General features: G+C 42.3%; 1 protein-coding gene across 2 annotated transcripts; it reads left to right on the forward strand.

The window, feature by feature from the left end:
- The first annotated feature begins 15,600 nt into the window (after positions 1-15,600).
- On the forward strand, positions 15,601-23,057 carry clec11a (C-type lectin domain containing 11A). 2 transcript variants are annotated; one of them, XR_013965860.1, is made up of 6 exons: positions 15,601-15,830; positions 17,923-18,037; positions 19,143-19,250; positions 19,755-19,838; positions 20,401-22,289; positions 22,535-23,057. XR_013965860.1 is itself a non-coding variant. In XM_080790821.1 (5 exons), the coding sequence occupies exons 1-5, from the start codon at positions 15,738-15,740 to the stop codon at positions 20,811-20,813; spliced, it is 813 nt and encodes a 270-aa protein (XP_080646947.1). In that variant the 5' UTR covers positions 15,601-15,737; the 3' UTR covers positions 20,814-23,057. The 2 variants fall into 2 exon arrangements, 1 of the variants encoding a protein (XP_080646947.1); XM_080790821.1 differs by having other exon boundaries at positions 20,401-23,057.
- The last annotated feature ends 1,882 nt before the right edge of the window (positions 23,058-24,939 follow it).

Raw genomic sequence — 24,939 nt, forward strand, 5'->3', positions numbered from 1 at the left:
GGTGTAGTTCCAGACTCTATATAACATTCAGGAGGTGTAGTTGTAGTTCCAGACTCTATATAACATTCGGAAGTTGTCTTGATACGCAAGACTAATAGTCATGTAGGCCTAAAGTAGTTGAGCCGTGAGATCATTGTAGATCCATTCATAGTGTGTGTCATAGCAGAGTGATGCATGTGTTTTACTGTACTTGTAGATGTAGAGGTATCGTTCCTGTTGCCCATGTTTACGTTTCCCCCCTGGCTTTGGCTGTGGCAGTGGTTCACTCTCTATGTACTTGTAACTTGGATAATAAACACACGACACAAACACAGTTATAAATAGTATGCACATCATCAGGAATTACAGTAAAATCCCCATATATTGTGACCATGTCTCGTGACATCACTATGACATCATCAGCGATGATAGTAAATCAGGGATCATATCATAGTGTTAGACATCAATATGCGACCTGCTGTCGCAATTAAGCCCATATATGGAGACCCCTGATATTAAGCACGTTACACATGTGTTTTTTGTCACTCAAAATCCCCATACATGAGTAAAATATATATATTGTGCCCAGGTCTGGTGAAATCACTATGACATCATCATCCCCATATGGGGAAAGCCTGCCCAAAAGTTAGGGCCTGGCAGCCGGCAAAAACTAGAGTTCTCAATAGGCCCTGAAAATAGGCCCTTCCCGGGCCCTCATCATGAAAATAGGTCCTTCCCGGGCCCTCATCATGAAAATAGGTCCTTCCCATCAAACCCTGTACATTCAAGACACTGCCCCCGCTGCCACGATTAGATATCCATATGTGGAGATCTGACCTGTTCTGACATTCCATATGTTGATCTGACCTCATCACACCCTGTACACTCAAGACACGCTCCATATATGGCCAGTGCACGTAAAGGGCGAGGTCACTTCTCACCCTCAGGCGTCTTATGGCTGTAGTTACTGTATTGATTTCAAATCATTGAATCGTATCATATTGCCATAATTAATCAATATCGTCCTTGTGTCGTATCAATATGTCAACGTTAAAATGTAACGTTCGTTACACCCCTAGTGTATACTGGTACTATACTGTAGTACACTGCAGTACAGTTACCTTGTCATGATGTAACTAGTCCAATGAACGAGTTAGATCGCTACATTGCACAGTTGATTAGAAATTAATCAGGGCACCACTGGCCTAGCGGTTAAGGCACATACTGTATGGCACATATGACGATTTTCGAAACGGGGGCTGCCAACGTGCAGAGCCTAGTCTAACTGTTCATCAGAGGAGAAAAACTTCAGGTTTTTCCATCTAAAATGTTCTGAAGCCACAGCAATCCTGTAAAATCAGGCTACGTTCCACTTAAATGTCAGAGCTTAACTCGGCATGTCATCAATACAATAATGTTTAACATTACACACACACGCACATGAGCGTGCACGCGCGCGCGCGCACACACACACACACACACACACACACACACACACACACACACACACACACACACACACACACACACACACACACACACACACACACACACACACACACACACACACACACACACACGCTTGTTAGTATAACTGACAGCAGAAAAAGTAAAGGTAGCAATACCACAGTGCACAAACATAGACTTCCGTCGTACTTTCTAGATCCGTTTGGGCCCAGCTGGCCCATTGGCTGGCCCAGACAACGAGGCGGGACTTCCCCCCTTCTTCTTCGTTGGTTTTTATTTTGACTCGAGTGGGTGGGGGATCCCGTTCATAGACTGTAACGGTAGCCACGCCCCTCAGAACACGCGCGACTTTATGGTAATTTTTCTTATAAATGGGACCATCATTTTCCAAAAAGAATATTATGACATTAGAAATGAGACTTTAAACTAGTGACTGGAAGCAGAAAGTATTCATGACCATGTTTATTAAGGTAATACAGTCTAGGTGAAGTTGGGCCCAAATACATGGACTTCTATGGGGCTATGGTTTTTTTTTTTAGTCCAATGACAGCGCCACAACAGGCCATTATATGAACTTTCATTTCCTTAGTGGCTTCACAAAATATCTGTCTGACTGCCCCCCTGTGCACAAAGCACACTCTATTACAAGTGAGACCTGTATTTAAACAGCTATATGAGCCATTCTAACAATCAAGTAGTCAGACCTTACATGTGTACAAATATCATCTTATCTTATTATCTATTCAATCACAATACATTTATTGAGACAGAACAAAATTTAAATTCATGAAAACAATATCAAAATGATTTGTGTCAACTTATTAAATGTTGGCTTTGAATCAATCTTTATTGATTTATCTTAAAGGGAAGTTGAAATATTTACATTGATTTTGTGAATTTATGGTGCAACATGAATATGGTCAACGTTTTTCCAAAATAGCATTTCACACATTTCACACAATTCTCTGAATCCGAACCAATTCGGTAGAATGGCCCATTATACACTTACATAATTGAGTAAAAAGTAATTACCTCCTCACCTCACGTACAGTAAAAGTAAGGCAAAATTGTAGGCTACTTAAATACAGTAATTAAGTAGGCTAAATGTATAGGCCTACTTTCCACCACTCAGATTTTAATCCAGCTCATTGTTCTCTGTGCATCATGTTTGAATAACATAAATTTACCCTGAGGCCGTCAGAGTTGTCGAGGGGGTGTCAAAGGGAAAGGGGGTGTCCATCAGTGCACGGGCTACTGTAGGCGGATCCTTACTGGCGTCTTTAAGCTCCTGGATAACGATGATGTCATAGCGACTGACAACCTACAAAACAAACAAATAAGTAAGATATTAAATTACTTTATTCCACTTGTCAACTTTTCAGTTTGATTTCAACAGAAGAACTATCTCTATTTCTCTATCGGCCTCAGGCCGTCATAAGGATTCGAACCGAGAGGTGCCTTGGACGTCGGTGGACGTCCTAGCGCACCCTCAAAGATACGGGGCGAGATAAGAATATTCAGAATTTTTTTGGCATTTCGCTTTTCTCTTGCCGTATGCTAACGCTCTGTGCAACTATTAGCTTGTCATTGACTCCCATGTTAGCGCGGCGGAAAGAATGACTCGTATCTCCTAATCCAGGGCGCTCTCCGTGGTGATGAATGGATCTTCATTTCTGCTCCTCATCCGTCTCTCCCGCAAAATATGAACGCTTTTTGGATCATATATCGTATAAATTAAAAGGATCGGGATGTTTAGGTCCATTTGTCAAGTCAACTTTTTTAGGAAAGTGTTTCCGGTTCATGGCTTTCAGAGTAAAAGCGATCAGACAACTCCGGCAACCCAGAGCTCCTATTTTGAAGCACTTCCGGCACTAAAAGTGTTTTAATGTATCACTGTAGGCTTATGGGAGGAGGCAGGGTTAATCAAAGAACAGCAACAATGTGGCCTATCACAATTGAACTATTGCTAATGCAATGCATGCATTTAAATGCAATGCATTTAAATGTCATATTCTAAGAGCTTTTTGTTCTTGACAGTGTAAGATTTTGTTCTTTTCTTTTTTCTTTTCTATTTTTTTGTAAAAAAAATAATGTTTTAGGTTGTTATCTGAGAAAGTAAAAGATGCGTGTTAATTGTTTTTCATCTGCTGCTTTCTGGCCACAAAAGATCACGGGATCTATTGAATGTAAGTCAAAAGATCACGGGATCTATTGAATGTAAGTCAAAAGATCACGGGATCTATTGAATGTAAGTCAAAAGATCACGGGATCTATTGAATGTGAGTCAAAAGATCACGGGATCTATTGAATGTGAGTCAAAAAATCACGGGATCTATTGAATGTAAGTCAAAATATCACGGGATCTATTGAATGTAAGTCAAGAGATCACGGGATCTATTGAATGTAAGTCAAAAGATCACGGGATCTATTGAATGGAAGTCAAAAGATCACGGGATCTATTGAATGTGAGTCAAAAGATCACGGGATCTATTGAATGTGAGTTACAGTAAATATTAATCAAGACATTGCCGTAAAAAAGGACGTATTTAGCCCCATTTTCGAATGCCCCCGCCCCCCTGTCAAAAAATAACCAAAATCACAAAAACTAAAGAAAGCAGCAAATGAAAAACAATCTCATCTTTTACTTACTCTAATAACAACCTAAAACATGAACCTGGTAGAAAAAAAACTAAAGTTCTCCTTTAAGGTTGATAAAACATACCGTGCACTTTTACAACTTAAACATGTAATTACCAGTAAGATGCGCAAACGCGGGAAGCGAACGCAGCTCGTACATATTTGGGTTTTGGACGTATAGCTGCTTATATGGTTATGGCTGAGTCATGGTGACGTAATCACTCAGCTCCATATATGGGCACAAAAGCGGGACAGACAGACACACAGAGAGACACACACACACAGACATGATCTGCTAGGTCTCATAGTAAGTGCTCACTGCCTTCGCAAACATACACAGTGTCCAGGTTATTTGTATCAGGACAATTATGTGGGCTAATGTGATTGCCCAGAGAATACAAATGGTGTGAAAGCCTGCAGTTTTTCTTACCTGGGCGATTAGAGCCATGACGACGGGCGTGTCGGCCTTTTTCTTACCAAATGTCTGGACGTTCCAGGCTGCCACCAGCACAGCACAGGTCAGCTGCAACCCACACAGCAGCAGCACCAGGGAACACACTAAACGCATCCTGGTAAAGATATGCAAAAAATTTAATGTTACTATGTAAACAAAAATGTACCCTTGATTTGTTGGCTATGAATGATGATTTCACTGTGTATGTACGGTAATGTAATGTAAAGCTTTATTATAATCTAACTAAAGGGAAATGTATAGGGGCATTACAAAATAGGACTCTGATACAATGTTTATAAATGAAATAAACCAAAACTGTTATTTCCATGCAAAGTCGCAATGCAAGAACTTACAATGAACTTTCTACAAAAAACAACAAAATAATTACAAATTTTAAACAATTGGCAATTGAACTATAATTCAATCATTCATTGCAACCAAACTAGAAGCATTTACAAAAGTTAAATGTGTTCAATTTCTGCATGTGTTAGCCTACACCGTGTTGCATTTCTCAACAGCGTTACCATTAGATACCTGCTTCTGAAGAGAACACAGAATGTGAATCCAGTCAGTTGTCAGTGGCGGCACCCAAAGGTCTCTATCGTGGTGGGTTTGTAGATAGACAGAACGTTATCGATCCTGTGGGGGGAATTATAGTCTCCAGAGGCAGCACAGCAGAGAACAGAACACTGTACAGACACAGAACAAAGAATACAGATACAGTTAAGCATAACAGCACCACTGGCTCAGATAAACATTCTTATTTATTGAGGGAAAACAATATCAGCACAGAATCAACAGCATACAGCAATAAATGCAGGCTACTGTAGTACTGTACACGGTAAAGGTATATACTACTAATAACAGTAGAACAGAGTGTCAGTACAGTACAGTCCTATCATTCTTATTCTAAGCCTGACCCAAGAGTACAAAAAAAAACTGTATCAGTGTACATAGAAACCCGAAAAGCAGAGCAGACGACCCAAACAGCAAGAGTAAAAACACAGTACTGTATTCAATAATGTATCAGTACAGTACTATCCTCAGTGTGTGTACTGTACTTTGTAGTCTATACTCACATGCGGTCACACCTTGTTGTTCCACAGCAGACCCCGAGCAGAGACGGGCTTTATATATGCTCCTCTCCTCCGCACCGTACGGTCCACCTTCTGGACATTCATTCAAATTCTCCCCCAAAATTCAAATTACCGGTAGTCTCGTTCACCTCAAGTTCAACTGAATTTTAATTTTCATATTATGCGATAAAATATTTTATACGGTTCTCTCTCACAGTAACTTTCTTTCGAACGCTCTTAGTGATTATGGTTGAATTTGAATTCTGACTCTCCATACTGTATACGTTCACACCACGTCGACGTCAACATCGATTATTATTATTATTAACGGTATTTCTACCTCCTGAGCAGTGTTGTTTTTGGCAGCACATTTCTATTTTAGTTTTAGTCGTAGTCTCTTGAATAGTTTTCACTTAGTTTTGGTCACATTTTAGTCACCTGGAATGTTCTAGTGTTTAGTCGACTAAATGTCATGCGATTTTAGTCGACTAAATCTACAGTTGATTTAGTCGACTAAAATGTGTTTTGACAGGCATTGGTGTCGTTGTAATGACATATTTTACACTTTGGTCGCATGCTGTTGCGAGATTGTATATCTGCTATTTTCAGCATGCAACCCAGCATAAAACTGGATCTCTTGTCCACTAGGTCCCTTCCTAACATTTTAGTTTAGTTTTTATTTGTTGACGAAATTGTCAGTATATTTAGTCTTAGTTTTAGTCATCATAGATTCATTTTTATTTAGTTTCAGTCAGTGAAAAAGGGTAATCGACGAACATTTTTCGTCTTAGTTTTAGTCGACGAAAACAACACTGCTCCTGAGCCACAGCTGCAGGTGATTCTATCAAATACACGACACGACGACATGTGCTCGTAGAACTGAATGGATATGAACTCTGAATTGCAGTCTAAAGCCCTCCATACAACCAGTCAGTGTAAAATGTTCGTCGATTTTCACTGACAAAAACAAATGGAAACTAAATGAAAACTAAGCTACGATGACTAAAACTAAGACTAAATATACTGACAATTTCGTTGACGAATAAAAACTAGACTAAAATGTTAGGAAGGGACTAGTGGACAAGAGATCCAGTATAAGTCATTTTACACTTGGTTGCATGCTGAGAAAACACTCATTACGACGGCATAAAGACCCGTTTATTTTACATTTTAGTCGACTAAATCAACTGTAGATTTAGTGAGTTAAACCTGGTTTTCCTGTGTGTGTGTGTGTGTGTGTGTGTGTGTGTGTGTGAGTGCGTGTGAGTGTTTTATATAGTAGCATGCATGCATGTTTGCTCATGTAGATATTTAACCACAATATGTGGTATTGTTTTAACAAATCGAAAAAACCCAGCCAGAGATTATAATGTTCATGTAGACTTAAATAAAGTGTGTCAGGCGTCCTCTGTATACCCACTCCGCTACTGATGAGCTTCTAAATGGAAGTATGATAGTGAAATTACATTGTAAAATACACCTCACAGTAAAGATATCATGCAGCAACTTGGTCTGACTAAATGCATTTGCATAGCAGATAGTATATGGACACTATTCAAACAGAGTAGTTTGGACAGCAGAGGCTACAAGGTGGATCTTGTTCTCAGAATACAGGAGGAGATGTCAAATATTATGACCTATGACAAGGTATTTGAGAAGGTGCTTTGGTAACTCTGGTTATTGCAATATTTAAATATACGTGTGTATGTTTGTGTGTGTGTGTGTGTGTGTGCGCGCGCGCACACGCGCGTGTGCGAGCGTGTGTGTGTATACACAAATGTGCACAGAAACACTTTTACAAGCATATACCAATGTACAGCATTTAAATGTGCTTCATTTCAACTTTTAAATTGTCACTGGTGATTTTACACTAGCCCTTGAAAAAGCACAGGTCTCCATGTATTCAGATGACACAACAAACTGCCAGATATGATCACACAGTATACTGTATATAGTCACCAAGCGACAGGTAAAATCTTTCCTGGGACTGCTAGCCTACTATCAGAAATGAATTGAGAATTATTCCACGGTAGACGCTCCACTGTACGAGCTGACCCGCCAGAGGGAGCCACACCACGTGAAGTGGACCGCGGAGGCAGAAGCGGCTTTCACAAGGCTGAAAGAGGCACTGTGTCAGAAACCTGTGTTAATATCGCCAAACTTTAACCTGCCGTTTCTTCTCCACAGACGCCTCTGGGACAGGCATCGGCGCGGTGCTATCACAGGTGATAGACGGCGAGGAGCACCCGGTCTCCTTCATTAGCAGAAAACTGCTCAAACATGAACGTAACTATGCGACAGTAGAAAAGGAGTGCCTCGCCATTAAGTGGGCGATACACTACCTGCGATACTATCTCTGGGGCCGTCCATTCACGCTGATAACGGATCATGCGCCACTAAAATGGATGGCCACGAACAAGGACAGAAACAGTCGGGTGACTAGGTGGTTCATCGAACTGCAAAACTACAGGTTTGTGGTGGAACATCGACCCGGGAAGTCAATCCCCCACGCAGACGCACTGTCCAGACTGCATGAGGAAAGCGATCATGATGTCTCCCGCCCCGGCGTGAAACATAGGGGGGGAATGTGTGGCGTCTCGGTCCGGGACCGCGCGCCACGGAATAGCCACCTCGGGGAGAGTGGGAGAGACAGGCAGAGCCAAGCGTTGCCAACGGCAACGAGGGCGGGTCCTGGAAGGAAGGTACATCCCAGCCCGTCTCCTCGTCTGCCTTAACAAGCCACCTGCTGCGCGACCACACCCAGGCAGGTTAAAAGGCTCTGTCCTGCTGTGTTCACACTCTCAGACTCTCCCGAGAGACAGGCTGGCGTGCGGCACCCGGTAAGACGGTTCCATACTCTATTCCCTCTCCTAGTAATTCCAGTCATAAGTGAAATGTGATGACAAGGCTAACTGTGTAATCTCTCACCTCTCAGGCTCACCTACACCTACCCTGTCCATAGGAGTGACCGCTCTAATGCTGCCATACAACATATATTCTACACTCTAATGCTGCCATACATCTATTCTACACTCTAATGCTGCCATACAACATCTATTCTACACTCTAATGCTGCCATACAACATCTATTCTACACTCTAATGCTGCCATACAACATCTATTCTACACTCTAATGCTGCCATACATCTATTCTACACTCTAATGCTGCCATACAACATATATTCTACACTCTAATGCTGCCATACATCTATTCTACACTCTAATGCTGCCATACAACATATATTCTACACTCTAATGCTGCCATACATCTATTCTACACTCTAATGCTGCCATACAACATCTATTCTACACTCTAATGCTGCCATACAACATCTATTCTACACTCTAATGCTGCCATACAACATCTATTCTACACTCTAATGCTGCCATACAACATCTATTCTACACTCTAATGCTGCCATACAACATCTATTCTACACTCTAATGCTGCCATACAACATCTATTCTACACTCTAATGCTGCCATACATCTATTCTACACTCTAATGCTGCCATACAACATATATTCTACACTCTAATGCTGCCATACATCTATTCTACACTCTAATGCTGCCATACAACATCTATTCTACACTCTAATGCTGCCATACATCTATTCTACACTCTAATGCTGCCATACAACATCTATTCTACACTCTAATGCTGCCATACATCTATTCTACACTCTAATGCTGCCATGCAACATCTATTCTACACTCTAATGCTGCCATACAACATCTATTCTACACTCTAATGCTGCCATACAACATATATTCTACACTCTAATGCTGCCATACAACATCTATTCTACACTCTAATGCTGCCATACAACATATATTCTACACTCTAATACTGCCATACATCTATTCTACACTCTAATGCTGCCATACAACATCTATTCTACACTCTAATGCTACCATACAACATATATTCTACACTCTAATGCTGCCATACATCTATTCTACACTCTAATGCTGCCATACAACATCTATTCTACACTCTAATACTGCCATACAACATATATTCTAAACTCTAATGCTGCCATACAACATCTATTCTACACTAATACTGCCATACAACATATATTCTACACTCTAATGCTGCCATACAACATCTATTCTACACTCTAATGCTGCCATACAACATCTATTCTACACTCTAATACTGCCATACATCTATTCTACACTCTAATGCTGCCATACAACATCTATTCTACACTCTAATACTGCCATACATCTATTCTACACTCTAATGCTGCCATACAACATCTATTCTACACTCTAATGCTGCCATACAACATCTATTCTACACTCTAATGCTGCCATACAACATATATTCTACACTCTAATGCTGCCATACATCTATTCTACACTCTAATGCTGCCATACAACATCTATTCTACACTCTAATGCTGCCATACAACATCTATTCTACACTCTAATACTGCCATACATCTATTCTACACTCTAATGCTGCCATACAACATCTATTCTACACTCTAATACTGCCATACATCTATTCTACACTCTAATGCTGCCATACAACATCTATTCTACACTCTAATACTGCCATACATCTATTCTACACTCTAATGCTGCCATACAACATCTATTCTACACTCTAATACTGCCATACATCTATTCTACACTCTAATGCTGCCATACAACATCTATTCTACACTCTAATGCTGCCATACATCTATTCTACACTCTAATGCTGCCATACAACATCTATTCTATACACACTGATCCTGCCATACAACATCTATTCTAAACTCTAATGCTGCCATACATCTATTCTACACTCTAATGCTGCCATACAACATCTATTCTACCCTACATCTACATCTACCCTTACAGTGTAAGGGTCCATTTGGTTACATGTGTTACACTCTCAGAGTTACATTTGATTAGCGTGTGCATGCGCATGTGCGTGTGTTGGTGCATGTGTGCGTGCGTGTGTGTGTGTGTGTGTGTGTGTGTGTGTGTGTGTGTGTGTGTGTGTGTGTGTGTGTGTGTGTGCACGCTTCATGACCATGGGGATCAGGGACCTCAGGGAGCCACCCATAATCAAACCCATAATCAAAACGGGCATCACAACTGGTGGCCAACAGTCGTAAACCAACACCGCCGCCGACCCACAGGAGAATACCATCGCACAGTGGTATCAGACCAACCACAATCAGCCAGCCCTCAAACCAAACCCTTAGAAGAACTCGAAACTGCAATGGGAAAGTAAGCAGTAGGGATTGATGACATACTGGCAGAAATGATATAGCACCTTGGACCTAACGCAAAGACCTGGCTCGTGGGGATGCTGAACACATGCATGGCACAGAAAACCATCCCTTCTGTCTGGAAAAAGGCCAAAGTGGTTGCAATCCCCAAACCTGGCAAAGAAGACCCATCATCCCCAAAGAGCTACCGACCCATTTCACTCCTCTGCATCACCTACAAGCTCTATGAGAGGCTGCTACTCCAACGCCTCGTTGCCACTCAGACACCAAGCTGACTAAAGACCAAGCTGGTTTCCGTGCCGCTCCTGTGCTGGACATAGCTCAACCTCACCAAACACATTGAGGATGGGTTTGAGGGAAAACAAATAACTGGAGCAGCATTCAGAGCTCTCTCTGCTGCCTATGACACTGTCCAACACCACACAATGGTCAGGAAAAGCCTCCTCAACAACAGCCTCTTCTATGTCCAGTTAAATGACCAGAGGAGTAAATGGAAAGCCCAAAAGAACGACCTCCCACAAGGTAGCGTGCTCGCCCCCCTCCTTTTCAATATCTACACAAACGACCAGCCACTACCAACAGAATGCCAGCGTTTCATCTACGCCGACGACCTCTGCATTACGACCCAACAAGCAGACTTGCAAAAGATTGAGTCTGTCCTTGAAAGTGCCCTCCAAGAAATCTATGTGACACATTGCAATGCATTGTGAGCTTGTAGATCAGCCACTTGTTTCAAATGGCCAAAATATAGCTGTAAATATAGCTGACAAATCATGACAATGAACACAATGTTTTGGGCCGATCAAATCATTAGAAAGAAGAAAAGAAAGTCAGGAGACAACACTATTTGTTTTGTTTTTGGTCTTATAAATTATTCGATCGGCCCCAAAACATTGTGTTCATTGTCATGATTCGTCACGATCCAAATGTTACAAAATTCTCAAAGTACAAAGTTCCAGCATCAAAGATGGACCTTGAAACTGTGGCCTCCAGATTCCCAGGGAGGCTCTTTGCCCAGTGAGGTAATGTGCAAAAGCCAAATAGATAATGACATGTTTCCATTGTGATACATAAACATTCAGACGTCTGGATAAACAACAGCACAACAATGTTCTAGGTGTAAGTAGCCTGTGTAGGACTAGTAGCGTGCCAAAGTTTGTGCTATTGCCATTGACAATGCATTGGGCCTTTAACCCATTCTGACCTGAGATCAGATTCATACGAGGTTTCCACTGGACACACACTGGTCTGATTAACCCATTCTGACCTGAGATCAGATTCTAAAAATGTCAGTCGTTCTTCGATTTTTTTTGAGCCTTCCAAAGGCGTCATCACTCACAATCATATTATAACGATTACAATAATGACAATTAAATAAACCAATTATAGCAAAATGAGGGAGGTGGTGGGTCAGTTCAGAATAAGAATCACTAAACAAATCGGCAAATAAGCTTAAACTGTGATTTATTAAATCAAAAGAAAATCAAGTGCTCTATCAAATAATGTTCACTTAATCAGATCAAAATTAAATAACACTCTCAAACGGTAGCACTGTCCAAACTAAACTCAAAGTGTCCAAAACTAAACTCAAGTGTCCAAAAATAACACAAATCCAAACCAGTAGAGTGTGGCCAGTCTCCTCTGGCCACTCTTAAACTCCTTGGAAAAGTCTGGTCAAATGTCCAATATCCACACTCCAGGAAAGGAAGAAGTTCTCTAAATCCAGAGGTATAATCCACATCCAAGGGAATAATCCAACTCCAAGGGAATAATCCAAAAGGGAAAGAATGGCAAGAACATGGGAAATATTCCTCTTGCCCACAGCAGCAGCCTGTCTGTCTCCCTGCTCCTTCACCCTGCACTGCCTGAGTCAAACTCCCCAGGTGGCCCAAACATTGTGATTGCCCATCAACCCCAGGTGAGCTGTGGGCGGGGCTTCACAATCACTGCCTGTTGCCATAGCAACCCATCCAACTGGCTTCTTGTAGCATAGTCCAGCAGATAATTAGAAACATTTCATAGCGCAACGGATTGGTAGAAAATAATAAAATACATGAAAAATGGTGCATAGCAAACAAAAAATGCATGGAACCAATGTGACTCTGGGCACAGATGTTACAATATCACTGTTTACTATAGACCCTACTAAAGACTCACTGTTTTATTTCATATGATTTGAAATGTATTTGACTGAGTTTAAAGGTCTGATTTGTTGAACATATACATATATAGCTGATCAACAAGCTCGTATAGGTCGGCTATGGTTTCAAATAGCCGATGTGTATAATGGTTTATTATAGTGGAGCTACAGCTGATGTCGATATTAAAATAAAATAAAATAAAACACGAAACGAAATCGGACGGACCCTGCAGCAGTCTGAGACTCACTGTGCTATATAATTTAGGCCTATTGTGGTTATAGGTCAGCTAGGTCTGTCAGTGAACACTTTGATTGATTGATTGATTGATTGATTTAAATATTTATTAACAGTTTGCAGAATTTACAGGATACATTTCAAGCACCAACTCAATAACTGTGAGTGGACGACCCAATTTAGCATTATACACTTGTTTACAAGAGGGTCCACCTGACCACCTTGTTCAATTCATCAAAACATTTAGAGACGTAATGGACACTTCTATAATAGTTTGTAGCGTGTGGACCATGGTGACATTGATCAAATCTTGATAAAAAACGCTTCTACTATATTATTTAGGCCCCCCACAATCTAAAGCAATGTTTCTATGTCAGTGGTTCATCGATTAAAAAAAAGTAGCCGACCTACCACTCAGTGGCGCGCTATGAGCTTGTAGATCTGCTATTTTTCAATAGCTATAAAGCACCAAAATGGGTTCCCAACCCCAAAAATGTGCTGCACAAGGTGCCCTTTTTTTCCTTCACTTGAGCACCACCTGCCCCTCTAAATGTCTGTGCACGCCACTGCGGTTGGCCCTAGTTGACCCTCTGACTGTCGTGGAAAGAAACATGGCTTTTGCGAGCATTCGTTGACAACCCTCGGCCAAGTCTGATGTCTTCTTTAAAACACGGGGTGCCAAAACAAGGAGGAGCGATGGATGGAATGATGGAATTAAAATTGCTAAATTATCTAGGGACTAGTATTATCCTGGCCGGGTCAATGCATGAGGCACTTGTTTTCAGAATGCCATGTATTGCATATTTCTCCAGTCTCTGTCCTCGCTTGTGCAGAAGACACCCTCAGTTGATGTTTTGGTTATAGCCCATTTTGGGTGGGAACCCCTTTTGGTGTTAGGTGACTTATTATCACTAAACACTTTACAATCCAAAATAAATTATTACGTCCCTGAGGGGAATTATAACGGGAAACTATAAATAACACGAGGAAAGGTTTTTATAGCTCAGTTAAGTCCCCAATACGCAAACCTGCTGGCTGCGAGGAACAGTCTTCAGCCAGAGAGACGTTATGTTGTCTGCTATTACCATCATCACACATCTTAAGTATAAAGATTAATATAGTACGTCTTCAGCCAGAGAGACGTTATGTTGTCTGCTAATACTATCATCACACATCTTAAGTATAAAGATTAATACAAAATCCCCCAATCTCCCATTAATAAAATCAGGGTAGTGGAAAAGGTTTGGTATTTAAAAAATGTTGGAAAAGTGTTGGAACTCTGTTGTGTATCCACAGATGGGACTAAAGATGTAGTCTGGCACCCTTCGTTCGCGGCTGGCCCCCACCCAGTTCTCGCTAAACTCTGTCCACATCTTAAGGTCCCTTAAGGTGCGTGTGCGTGTGTGCGTGTGCGACTGTGCGTGTGTGCACGCACGCGTACAGTGCTATAGCTCTGGAAAACTCTGGATTCTTGCGGCGGTTTTAACTGGCATACCTCCTGTCCTGGCTGCCTCCTGTTAGCAGATGATCAACTACACACACACTCTCTCTCTCTAGCTGTGCCCCCAAAGACCCCCCCAATATACACACTACAGACCATGCCTTCATTTACAGTGATTCATAATGTATTCCCACATGGAAAAGGCAAAGCCTAATATGGCCGGGTTATGTGTGTGTGTGTGTGTGTGTGTGTGTGTGTGTGTGTGTGTGTGTGTGTGTGTGTGTGTGTGTGTGTGTGTGTGTGTGTGTGTGTGTGTGTGTGAGAGAGAGAGAGAGAGAGAGACAGAGAGAGAGAGAGAGAGAGAGAGAGAGAGAGAGAGAGAGAGAGAGACAGAGACCTGCAGGCTGCCACTGTAGGCTGGCACCCTGGTGTTAAACACAAAGAGTGGAAGTAGGAGGTCATTAGGAAAAGAAACAACATGCTTTCCTGTTGTTGGCTTCTGGGCGGGGGGGGTGGGGGGGTGGGGGGGGGGGGGCAGAGAGAGAGAGAGAGAGAGAGAGAGAGAGGCTGAGAATGTAATGAATAAAGAAACTGTGCCAAAGATTCAGGGATGTGCTTTTTTTCAAACTGTTTTCAAGGATTTTTTTTTTTTTTTGAGGATGCATGGGTGGGTGAGTGGGTGGGTGGCAGGGGTGGGAGGGGGGGGGGGTGCGCTGCAGTGCACAGCTCCCATTCATTTCTTTCTGTGTTTCTGACTCAGACGGTGCTCTCTCTCTCTCTCTCTCTCTCTCTCTGGTCTGGATTGCAAACCAACCTCTGCAAGTGAACGAGTCAGTCAGTCAGAGAGAGAGAGAGAGAGAGAGAGACGTACCGGTGGTGCGTGAAAGGAAAGGGCAAAAGAGTGGAGTGGAGGGGGGGTAAGGAGAGGAGGACAGGAGAGGGACGGAAAAACACACACACACACACACACACAGAGAGAGGGAGAGAGAGAGAGAGGGAGAGGGAGAGGGAGAGGGAGAGAGACACAGAACAGACACAGAATTAAGAGGCGACTGGCTGCTATTTGGGAGAAAATGGAAACAGCCGTCACTCTCATTTCTACTTTGTGCCTGTGTTCTCTGGTGCTCTGCGTCCCCACGGGGACCAACACGGCCACGCCGACACAGGTGAGGACTGTATATACGTGTGTGTGTGTGTGTGTGTGTGTGTGTGTGTGAGTGTGTGTGAGTGTTTGTGTGTGCAATGCATGTGGACGCAGTGGGGCAGCGGTGGTGGCTGAACGATTTGCGGAGCGGTCTTGATATCGGAAGGTAGCTATAAAGTTCGTTTACCCACGTTACAATGACCACCGCTGAAGTGCCCTTAATGGACAAGGCATTGAACCCCTACCATGAAATGTTCTATGAGCAGGGCCTGGCTGTAAACAAGTTCTTGAGCTTAGTCCAGTTACCCTGCAGGGTAAACATAGTAGCCTACCTTTCCTTTCCTTTCAAGTGTATAGGCCTATACATAAGTAAGTTACATGCATACTGCAGAGTCAACTACTACTTTGTAAGACCTGGTTACAGGAACATTTCACATTACAAAATACTCATTTTATAGGCCTATAGGGTGAAGTATATATTTTCAATACATGTGCTTTCTCTTTTTCCCTCCAATAATAGCTATATTGTTTTTATTTATTTATTCTCAATTGCATTTTGCGCCATGCATGGCCCAGATGAAGACTGATGTAAGTCTCGATGTGATAATGATTACAATAGCACACAGTAGGCTACACATCAATCATTTCTGTTACTTTCATCATGCTTTCAAATTGTTTGCACATCCTGTGTGTGTGTGTGTGTGTGTGTGTGTGTGTGTGCGCGCGTCTGCCTACTGATTCAGTATCTCTGAGAAATTTCCCCGTTATGCTATGAATGTAAAAATGCAGTCCTAATCCATTCAAGCAGCATTTGCTGCATAGTTCTGAGTGAGTCCTCCTGCATCTGGAAAGACTCACTGTTCTCAGCACTGTATGTATGTATCAATTAATGTGTCAGATTTGAAGGAAAACAGTAAAAAATGAAATAGCTTAACACATTAAAGGAGAATTCCGTACTAAAAGGCTTTCTTACCTTTCTTTGTAGTTGTTACGTCCCCACCAAAGAGGTCCAGGTGTTATTTTGTGCAAAAACTCCTTATTGGCTATTTTCCCTACCATAAGCCCTCAATGAATTGCATTGCATTGAATGGGAATTGAATGGGGCTATGGGGGTGTTATGCTAGTTCGCTTATTTCCATCGAAATAAGTAGTAAAGTGTGCCGCTTGGGATATTATTTACATTATGAAGAGAGGATATATACAAAGAAATTATAATTTTGAGCGATGGAAATAAGCGAATTAGCACAACACCCCATAGCCCCATTCAATTCCCATTCAATTCAATGCAATTCATTTAGGGCTTATGGTGAGGGAAACAGCCAATAAGGAGCTTTTGCACAAAATAACACCTGGACCTCTTTGGTGGGGACGTAACAACTACAAAGAAAGGTAAGAAAGCCTTTTAGTACGGAATTCTCCTTTAATCTGGACCCCATGACATGATAATCAATCAAATCAATCAAAAATAACACACTGGATATTTGTCTATATTTCTGGTGGGAGAAAAAAGATGGCTCCATACCAAATGGACCCAGTTGTAGTATTGAATAGGCTACAGATCTTTAACTCTTGAGAGCGTAAAATGAAACCAAATGGACCCTGTACGCCGGGTCCATTTGGTTTCATTTTACGCTCCAACTGTTTCACGGTTGTTTCACAGTTAGATGTCTCTAACTGTGAAAGGCCTCAAGTATATGTTTCACCCCTTGACACCCCTGTGTCTATATAAACCTGCACGATTCTCAGCCTTCTATATCCAGTGTCATATCATAATTATCTTGTTGTACTGCAGAACATGATGCCACGCTAATATTTCACTGTACAAAACTACTATGAGTGAGTGAGTGAATGAGTGACAAATAAACCCATCTTTAATCTTTCGTTTCCGACCGACAGCCATCCGTTACTATAATGTGGTGGAGAGTTGGTTCTTCTAAAATGGATGGTGAGATGATTTCATGTTAGATGTGGGGTTTTTTTCTCTTTCTTTTTCTGAGAAGCTTTACTTTAAATGTGTGTTTATGTGTGTGTGTGTGTGTGTGTGCGTGTGTGTGTGTGCGTGTGTGTGTGTGCGTGTGTGTGTGTGTGTGTGTGTGTGTGTGCGTGCCCTATAGGCCTCTATGGCGGGGATAAAGAAGACCAGAGGAGATGTTCCCGATGACCTCACAGAGCCTGACCCTGAACCCACCAGCCCTGTGTCAGACTTTGAGAACACATACAACTACATCTGTAAGTAATACATACAACTACATCTGTAAAGCCCGACACACACCGGCTGCGTCCCCCACGCGGCGCCGTGCGGCGCGCACAGCCGCCTCCATTATTTTCAATGAACCTAACGCACACCGGCTCCGTCCGCCGCGCGGAGCCGCGCCGCCCGGCGCGCCGATAGAACACAGTTCTATTTTCCAGGCGGCGCCGCGCGGCGCCGCGCAGCAACGCGCCGCGCCGCACACGGCCGCAGACGGTGTGTGGTGGGCTTCAGTAATACATACAACTACATCTGTGAGTAATACATACAACTACATCTGTGAGTAATACATACAACTACATCTGTGAGTACAACTAACTGTCCCACTTATTACACGGCGGTGGCCGAACGGTTTGCGGAGCGGTCTTGATATATCGGAAGGTCGCTATAGTTCGTATCCCCGTAACCGCCACGTTAAAATTACCACCGCTGAAGTGCCCTTTGAGCAAGGCATTGAACCTCCTCTACCATGAAATGTTCTATATGAGCAGGGCCTGGCTGTAAACAAGTTCTTGAGCCCAGCTGGACCACACTTTGATAAACACTGCACGACTCTGTCTTTGTGTCTCTCTCTCTCTCTCTCCATAGTGTCCAGCATGGACCAAGCCATCCACAAACTGAACCTCTCTCTGTCTCTCTCTCTCTCTCTCCCTCCATAGTGTCCAGACTAGCCAGCATGGACCAAGCCATCCACAAACTGAACCTCTCTCTCTCTCTCTCTCTCTCTCTCTCTCTCTCTCTCTCTCTCTCTCTCTCTCTCTCTCTCCCTCTCTCCCTCTCTCCCTCTCTCCCTCTCTCTCTCTCTCTCTCTCTCTCTCTCTCTCCCTCTCTCTCTCTCTCTCTCTCTCTCCCCATAGTGTCCAGACTGGCCAGCATGGACCAAGCCATCCACAAACTGAACCTCTCTCTCTCTCTCTCTCTCTCTCTCTCTCTCCCTCCATAGTGTCCAGACTGGCCAGCATGGACCAAGCCATCCACAAACTGAACCTCTCTCTCTCTCTCTCTCTCTCTCTCTCTCTCTCTCTCTCTCTCTCTCTCTCTCTCTCTCTCTCTCTCTCTCTCTCTCTCTCTCTCCCTCCATAGTGTCCAGACTAGCCAGCATGGACCAAGCCATCCACAAACTGAACGTTGGTCACTACACCTTGGATGTTAAAGTCAGCCAGTTGCTGGACCGTCTCTCCCGGATGGACAGTGAGATGATCCCTTCTTTTTTATTTTATTTATTACCCTAAAGCTAATAATTCATGTTTCCTTTGGCCAGGAATATTTGTGTTGCTATAGTTCTTTCTCCAAACATGTCAGATATTGGTCATGATATTGGTCAGCTATACACCAGCCGCCCGGCCAAACAAAAACAAACATAGGTTTCTGACCTAACTAAAGAAAAACAGGGAACAAACTTGATTGTTGTCATGATTTGTCACGACAAGAGTTGGCTTTGTACGACGCTTATAAGGTCTTTAAATAAATACGTTTTTGAAATGTCTATGAGGAACGGGACTGCGACACTCTATTGTAATGTGTTTGAGTACAGAATGAACAAGTAAGCTGTCTGTCTGTCTGTACACGTATGTCTGAAACATGGCTCAACTATGAACACCTCTAGATTGCTACAGGGACATTCGGGAAAGTTCCCGATGAAATCCTCAGATGTTTCTCTCTTTCTGTCACTCCCTGTCATCAACGCATGTCCAGCTAAAGTGGGGGAGTTGGAGGACAACATCCATGACGTGGAACAGTACAGCAGGGATAACCGCAAGGAACTGGGGAGACTGGAAGGTACCCGGACGGAACAGACTGTTCATTAACCCTGCATCCAGGTTGCCTTTTATAGCGTGGAATTGTATTATTTTGAGGATTATCATACAGTAGGCTACTTACTGTATGTTTCCTTGTAAGGATTCGGTGAAAATAAATGTCCGAAGCAGTAAAGGTGCCAGTGTAAAAACTAAGAAACGTATTAAGCCATTTCAAGGGGCGGGAACCTCTTTTGGTGTTTTAAGCATTATGTTATACTTTAGCCATTGAAAAATAGCAGATCTACAAGCTCGTAGCGTGGCACCGAGTGCCACGCTACGAGCTTGTAGATCTGCTATTTTTTTTAAATCGTAAAAATGTGGCACAAATCTTTGAATAGGTATATATTCTTTCAGAGCGAACGTAGGTTGTATAGGTCTGCTATTTTTTTGAAAAATCGAAGAACGACTGACATAGAAGAAATTTTTTAAATCTGATCTCAGGTCAGAATGGAAAACTGTCAGGATGTAGAAGACATTTTTTTAGAATCTGATCTCAGGTCAGAATGGGTTAATAAAACATTCCTCCTTCCTCCTTCCTCCAGGTTGCCAGAAGGGTCACCGGATCGGCTACAAGTGCTACCTGGTGTACCGCGCCTACAGGGACTACGCCGGCGCGTCCCGCAAGTGCCTGGAGCGCGGCGGCCGCATGGCCATGCCGCGCGACCGGCGCGAGCAGGAGGCGCTGGCGGACTACGTGAAGTCCTTCTTCCACCCGGGCAACTGGCCCGTGTGGCTGGGCGTGAACGACCTGCGCGCCGAGGGCCTGTACCTGTTCGACGACGGCTCGCGCGTCTCCTACTTCCAGTGGCGCAAGCACTTCCTGTCCAGCCAGCCGGACGGCGGGAAGCGCGAGAACTGCGTGGCGATGTCGTCGGACGACGGCGACTGGTGGGACCACTACTGCGACCGCACCATGAACTACGTCTGCGAGTTCGACGACAGGGTGGCGCTCTAAGGAGAAAAAATAATAATCAATGAATGACTACGCAGATTTTTATTTTTTTCATCCCGTTCAGGACGGTCGGGAACCCCTTTTGGTGTTTTTAAATTCTAAAGTTTTATCCCACGATTTTGTAACCCATTTTTCACCCCTGTGTCAATCATCTACTGTGATCCTGGGCTCTACACACCCTCCGCCAACCTGGGGAGAGCAACGGACTTAACTCATGCTTCCTTCATGCCTGAGTGTCCAAGTGTCTCCTTTACACCTGACAGGGGGGAGTTTCCCTGGTTGGACGTATAGCGCGTGGAAGGAACACGTTATTCCAACCAGTTCCTTTCCCCTCCATCAGGCGCCCCGGCTGGCCAGGGGGAGGCAGTTTAGAGACCAGGATTACTGCATGTTTTTTGTGAGGGTACCTACCCTGGCTAGGGGACACCTTTTGGTGTTTTTAAGCATTATGTTATACTTTTTTTAGCGTTTGAAAAATAGCAGATCTACAAGACAGACCTACTTTGTAGGTCTGTTATTTTTGAATAATCGTGAAAATTTGCAGCACAAATCTTTGAATATAATTATATTCTTTCAGAGCGAACGTTTGTTTTAACTCAAATGTCAAATCTTTGCTTCTGAGGGGGTTCCTGGAATAACGTATTTTCAGATGGGGGTCCGTGGCCCAATTACATTATAGTTTTTGGGCACCACTGATACAGAAACATGAGGTATTTCAGAAAACTGATTTAGAAGACATTTTTTAAAGTTTTGATGTCAGGACTAAATGGGTTAAATATGCCTATAGCTAATCTCTATCAGGGTGGCACTCTAAAAAATGAATGACTCTCTGAATTTATAGCAATACAGACTCATCAAAGTTGGTGTTGTGACTTTATTATATATTGTCAATTACTTCCATGAGAGGGAGAGAGAGGTGGTGGAGTTAGTTGCTTTATAGCAGACATTTTGAGGGTCCAATGGAGTTAAGAGGTCTCACGGTGCTCAATCTATAGGTCTGTTTTTATAATAGCTTTTTTACTTTAGCTATTGAAAAATTGCAGATCTACAAGCTCATAGAACTTGTATTGTAGGTCTGCTATTTTTTGAAAAATCGTGAAAATGTGGCGCAAATCTTTGAATATACTCTTTCAAAGCGAATGTTTTTTAACTCAAATCTTTGCTTCTGGGGGTGGTCACTGGAACGACACATTTTCAGATGGGGGGGTCGGCGGCCAATTACAGATAAATCTTGGGGGGGTCCTTGACATGAAAATGTTTGAGCACCACTGACATAGAAACATGAGTTTTTCAGAAAACTGTCAGGATTTAGAAGACATTTTTAAAATTTCGACGTCAGGCCTAAATGGGTTAAGCTCAAATTATCTCGGGGGGCCCATTTCCTACTCCTCCCTCTCCTCAGATGTTGATGTTGATTGTACTTCTGAATATTTATGGCTTTAGCGACGTATACTTGCCTTTTAAATATTTAAAGGGGGTGTCAGTGATTTCAGTCAAAAACCCTTAGGTTTCGTTTTTGCCTTGGGACACAATCTTTCATCCAATCAGGATAGAGAACAAAAACGAAACCTAAGGTTTTTTGACCCCCAGGGGTTAACTGGGGACAGGGAGGAACTCCTTATATGGTCAGCACACTCTATAGTAGAGAGGATTATCACAACAAAACAAAAAAATAAGTGATATTTGAATTAAGTGAAATCACTGAATATACCTTTAAAAATGAGTGGAAATCTTTATACTGGAAGGGAAAGTCATCACCGTGGCTCTCTGGTGGTTGTGTTTAGGCCATGCATTTCCAACTTGCATCGTTCCAAGAGGGCAGTGCCCAACGGGCACCGCTCTAGTTCTGTAATAATTTTACTTCAATGAATAACATTGTAATATTATAATAGCATGTTACCATTACACTTTATTACAGTAGTAACTATATGAAGCTTTCAATCAACTCAAGTACACCAATTATGAAAATGCAGATTGTCTATCATACTGTGTACTGATAGAGGGCGCTGTTGCTTGTGTTTATTACTCGTGACATTTTGGCTGCTAAAATACCAATTTTTTTTGTGGCATCATTCCGTAAAATATTATTCAACCTTATTCTCCTGCTTTTGTGCTTCATTGTTGTTTTCTGAAAGTAACAAAAAAAATAAAAATAGAACATGTTATTTAGGGTAGGGTCTTTCTGTGTGGAGTTTGCATGTTCTCCCCGTGTCCCCTAGGGTAGATACCCTCACAAAAACATGCAGTAATCCTGGTCACTAAACTGCCTCCCCCTGGCCAGCCGGGGCGCCTGATGGAGGGGAAAGGAACTGGTCGGAATAACGTGTCCCTTCCACGCGCTACGTCCGGCCGGGGAAATTCCCCTCTGTCATGTGAAAAGAAGCAGCTTGGACTCCTCATGCATAGAAGGAGGCATGAGGTCAGTCCGCTGCCCCCCCAGGTTGGCAGAGGAAGTGTAGCGCCCAGGATTACATTAGATAATTGGCACTGGGTGAAAAGAAAACTGGGTTACAAAATCGTGGGATAAAAATTTAAGTAAAAAAAATAATATTGTTATATACTTTATTTGATCTAATAAAAATATGCATTTTTTTAAATGAACTTTCCACACTGTAGCCTATATAATTATACTACACACTGTTGGTATCCTACAAACTATAAGCATGTCCCTGATGGCACCGTTTGAATATTAATGTTGCGGAATACTGTACACCACAAAATACAAATGTTGCCATTATTCTATTGTAATTACACATTGTCTGATATGATCTGCAATATCAAATCAACTTTTCCAGAAGGCTAATGGGAGAAAATATCATTTATTCAAAACAATCACATTTCATATTTCGTTTAGACGGCTCGACGCATTTTAGCCAAGTCTCATTCCACTCAAGGCCAGAGATTATCCTTAAAATTAGCATCCTATAACAAAGCTCATCAATTTACAATTTAGGCATTTAGCAGACGCTCTTAACCCATTCTGAACGGGAACCCATTTTGGTATTAGCATCATGTTATGCTTTAGCTATTGAAAAATAGCAGATCTACAAGCTCATAGCGCGCCACTCGTCTGCTATTTTTGAAAAATCGAAGAACGACTGACATTTTTAGAATCTGATCTCAGGTCAGAATGGGTTCATCAGACCAGTGTGTGTCCAGTGGAAACCTCGTATGAATCTGATCTCAGGTCAGAATGGGTTAATCCAGAGCGACTCACATAAGGCAAGTATAACATGTATATATATATAAATGTTTCCAGAAACAACATTAATTTCCCTACGTATCCCTAAGTGATATTTGGAGATAGATAGGTGAGTGTCTATTCTATTGTACTGTACTATACTGTACTGTACCTGAATGGGCAATTTGTGTACAATTTACTAGGGACGTCATAATCACGTTTCTTTGCTCCCGATCCGATTCCGATCATTTGATTTTGAGCATCTGCAGATACAGATTTTTCCCCGATCAGATTAATATTTTTATAGAACACGTTTATGCAACATCACAATAGTAGGCTATACAATATCCCAAATCAATCATATGGATATAATATTAATGATACTAGGGATGTCCCCATCACGTTTACAATTACAATTTATGCAGGGTTAGAGCTACAGTATATATCTCCTGAATTGTTTTTATCTAAAGAAAATTAAAACATTCAAACTTCAACAAATTTCAAACCAATTCAAGTAATGCAGTGTCGCAAAACCTACTGAGCCCTTCAAATATTATAGTGCTTAAAATGTATTATAAAGAAATCACACCCGTGTGAAGTGAGGGGCGCTCTTATCATCGTACATCATCATGACAAAACATGTCATGTTTGCTCCGACACATATGATGTAAATTATCCATTAATTGTCAATGAATTCTCCAATTCCTTGACAATGAATTCTCCAATTCCTTGACAATGAATTCTCCAATTCCTTGACAATGAATTCTTCATGTATAGTATGAAAATAGCCAATTTGCTCGTCTACATATGACTTAAAATTCTCCATTCATTGTCAAAGCAGCATTTAATGTTTGCGTTAGGACAGAAAATCTACACTTATAGCTGAATATAGGAGGAGCTAGCTAGCGCCCCTCAAAAACCAAGTGTTCGTTTGGTTTAGCTCAACAG

This window comes from Protomyctophum bolini (assembly GCF_963924005.1).
Source record: "Protomyctophum bolini genome assembly, chromosome: 19".
Taxonomy (NCBI): domain Eukaryota; kingdom Metazoa; phylum Chordata; class Actinopteri; order Myctophiformes; family Myctophidae; genus Protomyctophum; species Protomyctophum bolini.

What these genes read in the sequence shown, in the direction of transcription:
- clec11a (XM_080790821.1), top strand. Translation starts at nt 15,738, where the DNA reads ATGGAAACAGCCGTCACTCTCATTTCTACTTTGTGCCTGTGTTCTCTG. An exon ending in ACACGGCCACGCCGACACAG is followed by an intron (nt 15,831 to 17,922) that starts GTGAGGACTGTA and finishes CGTGCCCTATAG; the next exon opens with GCCTCTATGGCGGGGATAAA. An exon ending in GGAACTGGGGAGACTGGAAG is followed by an intron (nt 19,839 to 20,400) that starts GTACCCGGACGG and finishes TCCTTCCTCCAG; the next exon opens with GTTGCCAGAAGGGTCACCGG.